This window comes from Babylonia areolata, chromosome 14 (assembly GCF_041734735.1).
Source record: "Babylonia areolata isolate BAREFJ2019XMU chromosome 14, ASM4173473v1, whole genome shotgun sequence".
Classification (NCBI taxonomy): Eukaryota; Metazoa; Mollusca; class Gastropoda; order Neogastropoda; family Buccinidae; genus Babylonia; species Babylonia areolata.
The window spans coordinates 16,383,524-16,391,023 of NC_134889.1; the positions used below are offsets into that span (position 1 = coordinate 16,383,524).

Here is a 7,500-nt window from a genome sequence, read left to right on the forward strand (position 1 = left end):
GTGTGATGGGTTCTTAGTACTTGATGGTGACTGTGTGTGATGGGTTCTAAATGCTTGATGGTGACTGTGTGTGATGGTTTCTAAATGCTTGATGGTGAATGTGTGTGATGGGTTCTAAATGCTTGATGGTGACTGTGTGTGATGGGTTCTAAATGCTTGATGGTGACTGTGTGTGATGGGTTCTAAGTGCCTGATGGTGACTGTGTGTGATGGGTTCTAAATGCTTGATGGTGACTGTGTGTGATGGGTTCTAAGTACATGATGGTGACTGTGTGTGATGGGTTCTAAGTACATGATGGTGACTGTGTGTGATGGTTTCTAAATGCTTGATGGTGAATGTGTGTGGCAGGTTCTAAGAGATTGATGGTGAATGGGTGTGATGGGTTCTAAGTACATGATGGTGACTGTGTGTGCTGGGTTCTAAGTACATAATGGTGACTGTGTGTGCTGGGTTCTAAGTCCATGATGGTGACTGTGTGTGATGGGTTCTAAATGCTTGATGGTGACTGTGTGTGATGGGTTCTAAGTGCTTGATGGTGACTGTGTGTGATGAGTTCTAAGTACATGATGGTGACTGTGTGTGATGAGTTCTAAGTCAATGATGGTGACTGTGTGTGATGGGTTCTAAGTGCTTGATGGTGACTGTGTGTGATGGGTTCTAAGTGCTTGATGGTGACTGTGTGTGATGGGTTCTAAGTGCTTGATGGTGACTGTGTGTGATGGGTTCTAAGTGCTTGATGGTGACTGTGTGTGATGAGTTCTAAGTACATGATAGTGATTGTGTGTGATGAGTTCTAAGTACATGATGGTGACTGTGTGTGATGGGTTCTAAGTACCTGATGGTGACTGTGTGTGATGGGTTCTAAGTGCTTGATGGTGACTGTGTGTGATGGGTTCTAAGTGCTTGATGGTGACTGTGTGTGATGGTTTCTAAGTACCTGATGCTGACTGTGTGTAATGGGTTCTAAGTGCCTGATGGTGATTGTGTGTGATGGTTTCTAAGTACCTGATGCTGACTGTGTGTAATGGGTTCTAAGTGCCTGATGGTGATTGTGTGTGATGGGTTCTAAGTGCTTGATGGTGACTGTGTGTGATGGGTTCTAAGTGCTTGATGGTGACTGTGTGATGGGTTCTAAGTGCTTGATGGTGACTGTGTGTGATGGGTTCTAAGTGCTTGATGGTGACTGTGTGTGATGGGTTCTAAGTGCTTGATGGTGACTGTGTGTGATGGGTTCTAAGTGCTTGATGGTGACTGTGTGTGATGGGTTCTAAGTGCTTGATGGTGACTGTGTGTGATGGGTTCTAATAGCTTGATGGTGACTGTGTGTGATGGGTTCTAAGTACCTGATGGTGACTGTGTGTGATGGGTTCTAAGTACATGATGGTGACTGTGTGATGGGTTCTAAGTGTATGATTGTGAATTTGTGTGATGACTGCCTGGCGGGATTGTTTTTGGTGGTATATATTTTTGATGATTCTGTGTGATGATTTTGTCTTTGTGTATGTGAATGATAATGGCGTTTCTGTATGGTTTGAAGTTTAGGTGTTCTTTTGGTGAATTTTTATGTTTATAGTAATATTGTCTGATGGAATTCATGCTGGTTGGTGGTGACTATTTGTAGAGACTCTATGTGATAGAATTCTAGGTGGTTTACGGTGAATGTTTGTGGTGACTGTGTGTGATTGGGTGTTGTTGTTTTTTTTATTCTGTGTTTAATGATGAGTGTTTATGGTGAGTCTATGATTGACAGCATATGGTGAATGTTTGCTGTGATTCTGTACATGATAACCTATGGTGATAGTGACAGTGCCTGTTTTTCTTGGTGTTTGATGGAGAAGGAATATGGTGATGGTTCTGTTCATGATAGAGTATGGTGAATGTCAGTGGTGATCCTGTGCATGATCGAGTATAGTGAGTGCTGATGGTGATTCTGTGATTGACAGAGTATGGTGGATGCTTGTGATGACAGTGTCTGTTTTTCGTGGTGTTTGATGGTGAATGCTGGTGGTGGTGATTCTGTCTGTGACAGAGTATGGTGAAGTTGATGGTGGTTCTGTTATTGACCAGAGTATAGTACAGTAAATGTTGATGGTGTTTCTGTTATTGACCAGAGTATAGTAAATGTTGATGGTGTTTCTGTTATTGACCAGAGTATAGTAAATGTTGATGGTGGTTCTGGTATTGACCAGGGTATAGTAAATGTTGATGGTGGTTCTGGTATTGACCAGAGTATAGTAAATGTTGATGATGGTTCTGGTATTGACCAGAGTATAGTAAATGTTGATGGTGGTTCTGGTATTGACCAGAGTATAGTATAGTAAATGTTGACGGTGGTTCTGTTATTGACCAGAGTATAGTAAATGTTGATGGTGGTTCTGGTATTGACCAGAGTATAGTAAATGTTGACGGTGGTTCTGTTATTGACCAGAGTATAGTATAGTAAATGTTGACAGTGGTTCTGTTATTGACAAGAGTATAGTAAATGTTGACAGTGGTTCTGTTATTGACCAGAGTATAGTAAATGTTGATGGTGGTTCTGTTATTGACCAGAGTATAGTAAATGTTGATGGTGTTTCTGTTATTGACCAGAGTATAGTAAATGTTGATGGTGGTTCTGGTATTGACCCGAGTATAGTATAGTAAATGTTGACGGTGGTTCTGTTATTGACCAGAGTATAGTAAATGTTGACGGTGGTTCTGTTATTGACAAGAGTATAGTAAATGTTGACAGTGGTTCTGTTATTGACAAGAGTATAGTAAATGTTGATGGTGGTTCTGTTATTGACAAGAGTATAGTAAATGTTGATGGTGGTTCTGGTATTGACCAGAGTATAGTAAATGTTGATGGTGTTTCTGTTATTGACCAGAGTATAGTAAATGTTGATGGTGTTTCTGTTATTGACAAGAGTATAGTAAATGTTGATGGTGGTTCTGGTATTGACCAGAGTATAGTATAGTAAATGTTGACAGTGGTTCTGTTATTGACCAGAGTATAGTAAATGTTGACAGTGGTTCTGTTATTGACAAGAGTATAGTAAATGTTGATGGTGTTTCTGTTATTGACAAGAGTATAGTAAATGTTGATGGTGGTTCTGTTATTGACCAGAGTATAGTAAATGTTGATGGTGGTTCTGGTATTGACCAGAGTATAGTAAATGTCGATGGTGGTTCTGGTATTGACCAGAGTATAGTAAATGTTGATGGTGTTTCTGTTATTGACCAGAGTATAGTAAATGTTAACAATGGTTCTATTATTAACAAGAGTATAATAAATGTTGATGGTGGTTCTGGTATTGACAAGAGTAAAGTAGATGTTGACAATGGTTCTCTTATTGACAAAAGTATAGTAAATGTTGACAATGGTTCTGTTATTGACAAGAGTATAGTAAATGTTGACAATGGTTCTCTTATTGACAAGAGTATAGTAAATGTTGACAATGGTTCTCTTATTGACAAGAGTATAGTAAATGTTGACAATGGTTCTGTTATTGACGAGAGTATAGTAAATGTTGACAGTGGTTCTATTATTGACAAGAATATAGTAAATGTTGACGGTGGTTCTCTTATTGACAAGAGTATAGTAAATGTTGACAATGGTTCTGTTATTGACAAGAGCATAGTAAATGTTGACAATGGTTCTCTTATTGACAAGAGTATAGTAAATGTTGACAATGGTTCTGTTATTGACAAGAGTATAGTAAATGTTGTCAATGGTTTTCTTATTGACAAGAGCATAGTAAATGTTGATGGTGGTTCTGTTATTGACAAGAGTATAGTAAATGTTGACAATGGTTTTCTTATTGACAAGAGCATAGTAAATGTTGATGGTGGTTCTGTTATTGACAAGAGTATAGTAAATGGAGTGATGGCCTAGAGCTAACGCGTCCGCCTAGGAAGTGAGAGAATCTGAGCGCGCTGGATCGAATCACGGCTCAACCGCCAATATTTTCTCCCCCTCCTCTAGACCTTGAGTGGTGGTCTGGACGCTAGTCATTTTGATGAGTCGATAAACTGAGGTCCCGTGTGCAGCATGCACTTAGTGCATGTAAAAGAACCCATGGCAACAAAAGGGTTGTTCCTGGCAAAATTCTGTAGAAAAATCCACTTGAATAGGAAAAACAAATAAAACTGCATGCAGGAAAAAAAAAAGTGTGGCGCTGTAGTGTAGTGATGCGCTCTCCCTAGAGAGAGCAGCCCTGAATTTCACGCAGAGAAATCTGTTGTGATAAAAAGAAACACAAATACAAATACAAATACAAATGTTGATGGTAATTCTGTGCATGACAGAGGATGGTGTGTGTTTGTAGTGAAAGTTTCTCTTGGGTTTTTGATGGTGAGTGTTTGTGGTGGTTGTGTATGTGACAAGATCATGGTGAACTGAATGTTGCATATTATTCTGTTGCTGACAGAGTTCCCTGACCAGTGACTCGCCGGCGAGGTTGCCCTCCCTCACCCCCCTCATTCTGCCCAGAAACCAGGTACGTACTGTTGGTAAAATAGAAGAGAATAGAATATGTCTTTATTACCAAGTGTACCACGGTCCAACTACAAGCTTTCTTTTCCAATAATGCAGAAGTGGTATACTCATGTTCCTTATTATTATGACATTATAATGCCACCACTCGCTTTCGCCTTACCCTAGATACCATTACTGTAATAGTTGACACAATTGATGCTGTTGCTATGTTACAACTGGTCCAGGCTATTTACTATTAATGTCATCTTAAATCACCATGATTACGACAGTCATTAAGGCGTAAACATTAATTGATTGAATGATTGGACAAATCTTCTTTTTTTTTCTCTTTTTTTCTTTGTTTTGTTTTGGGTTTTTTTGTTGTTGTTATTGTTGTTGTTACAGATTTGTTTTGCCTTGCTATAGTCTGTTTTATTTTGTCTTATCTCTCTCTCTGTGGTGGAAGATGTTACTGTTTGTTGTATACTATTTGTTTCATACTATTCTCTGTATTGTATACATGTTTTTGGAAAATTTAAAATAGTTAAAAAAAAAAGAAAAAAGTGTACCACGGTCACAAGGAATATTCATTTTACTTTGTTTCAGTATTACGACACGCACATTGGTTCATCATCTTGTGTGTGTGTGTGTGTAATAGAGAGATAGAGAGAAAGATTTTTTTCAAACAACTGCAACTTTCAAATTTGTACTGTTTTTGTTTTCTACTTTCTTTTTTTCTCTTAACTCTGAAAAGAGTTGTTGGGGACGCTGCACAGGAGAACTTAGTTCACCATATTCCTCATGGTCTGTAGGTTGTGTGTCAAAGTCTGGGTCTCTGCAAATGGCTTTCGTTTCCATTCAACAGTATCAGTCCTTTTTTTTTTTTTTTTTTGCCTTTGTCTCCCTCCCTCAACAGTTCCATGGAGGATTGTTTGAGCAAGGCCACTGGATCTTGTTATGTGGCTGTACCGCCGTAGCTTTCTTTTCTTAACTGATGTCAGCAGATCTCCTTGAGGTCCAGTGTGCTGCTTGGTGGTTTGACGCACTCTGTTCACTGGTGATGTGATCGATGTGTCTCATTCTCTCATAATAATAATAATAATAATGATAATTTCATTTGTATTTCTTTTTATCGCAACAGATTTCTCTGTGTGAAATTCAGGCTGCTCTCCCCAGGGAGAGCGCGTCGCTATACTACAGCACCACCTTTATATTTTTTTGTATTTTTTCCTGCGTGCAGTTTTATTTGTTTTTCCTATCGAAGTGGATTTTTCTTCAGAATTTTGCCAGGAACAACCCTTTTGTTGCTGTGGGTTCTTTTACGTGCGCTAAGTGCATGCTGCACACGGGACCTCGGTTTATCGTCTCATCCAAATGACTAGCGCCCAGACCACCACTCAAGGTCTAGTGGAGGATGAGAAAATACTGACGGCTGAGCCGTGTTTCGAACCAGTGTGCTCAGATTCTCCTAGGCAAACGCGTTACCTCTAGGCCATCACTCCAAATTGACGGTATTTATATAGCACTGAATCTTGTGCAGAGACAAATCTAAGTGCTTTCACACCAGTCATTCACACACATGCATAACTCTAAAACTGAAGAAACTGAAGACAAGGAAGAGGTAGGGAAGGGAGGCTATCTTGTGAAGAGGTGGGTTTTAAGGCCAGACTTTAAAGAGCTGAGTGCAGAGACCTGACAAAGCGAAAGAGGAAATTCATTTCAATTGCAAGGTCCAGAGACCGAGAAAGAACGGCAGGCCAACAGTCGAGTGTTAAGTACTTGGTGATGACACCTCATTTCCATTGAACTGTCACCCATGCTAACTAGCGGTGCCTCGTGGGTGAACAGTTACCCGCAATTCAATTCAGATCTTTATAACTCAGTCAGTTTTGCAACTATTCAGCTGAAATGTGATGCCTTTGTCCATTTACAATTTTGGCATGTCCCCGCCAGAAATAATGTTGTTTTGATTTAAATCTTTATAACTCAGTCAGTTTTGCAACTGTTGAGATGGAATTTGATGCCCTTGTCCATTTATGATTTAAGCATGTCCCCACCAAAAATGGTGTTGTTTTGTTGGTAAACGAAGGAGTAAACAAATGATGAAATGGTTGTGTGTGTGTGTATGGACAGCTGCGGATGAGCACACCCTGGCTGAGCAGTGTGGAACAGCCGGACGAAATGATGGAGAAGATGAAACTGGCCCGGAGGTGAGCGGTGAGAGGGTGCAGGGTGCTGTGTGTGTGTGTGTGTGTGTGTGTGTGTGTGCGTTTGTGTGTGTGTGTGTGTATTTGTGCGTCTGTGCTTGTGTGTGCATGTATGTGTGTGTGTGTGTGTGTATGTGTGCGTGTGTGCATGCGTGTGTGTGTGCGCGTGCGCGCATGTGTATGTGTGTGTGTGTGTGTGTGTGTGTGTGTGTGCGTGTGTGTGTGTGTGTGTGTGTGTGCGTGTGTGGTTGTCAAAGAATACTACCCATGAGTCAAGTGTCATTGGCAACACTTGCAACACTTTGTGTATGTGTGTGTCTGTGTGTATATGTGTGTGGGGGTGGATGGGTGTCTGTGTGTGTGTGTGTGTGTGTGTGTTTGTATCTGTTCATCTGTGTATGTGTGTGTGTGCAGGGGGAGGGGGGGGGGGTTGCAGTGAAGGGCAGAGTGGGTTGTGTGTGGGTGGGGAGGGAGGGGGTGCATGGATGTGGGGAGGGTTGAGAGGCAGAGGGGGTGGGGGTTCTGTTGTTGACCCATTCCATCCCAAGTAAAACTGATAAGTCATCTCATCACTCCAAACCAAGATTAGTCATTTTAAAGCTGGTGAAGGCTGAAAGAAGGTTAAGTCAGAAGAATCATCGCCCAAATTTTTGTATCTGAATAGAATGTTAAAAAGAAAAAAATTGGGTGTGTTTGTTATTATATAAGAATAATAATAATAATACATTGTTTGTTTGATTTGTTTTTTTGTTTGATTTGTTTTTTTGTTTTGTTTTGTTTTTTGCTGCCCTTTCCTCTGCACCTTTTCAGTGGCATTATTCCCACGCCGCTCATTT

General features: G+C 40.4%; 1 protein-coding gene across 4 annotated transcripts in view; it reads left to right on the top strand.

Annotated features, from left to right (window-relative positions):
- Window positions 1-7,500, top strand: part of LOC143289867 (uncharacterized) — a 72,561-nt gene that overhangs the window by 52,960 nt on the left and 12,101 nt on the right. For all 4 annotated transcript variants that reach the window (XM_076599065.1, XM_076599064.1, XM_076599066.1 and 1 more), the window contains 2 exons: window positions 4,411-4,479; window positions 6,591-6,667. In XM_076599065.1, coding sequence (XP_076455180.1) covers window positions 4,411-4,479; window positions 6,591-6,667 — 146 coding nt within the window. The remainder of the gene's footprint in view (window positions 1-4,410; window positions 4,480-6,590; window positions 6,668-7,500) is intronic.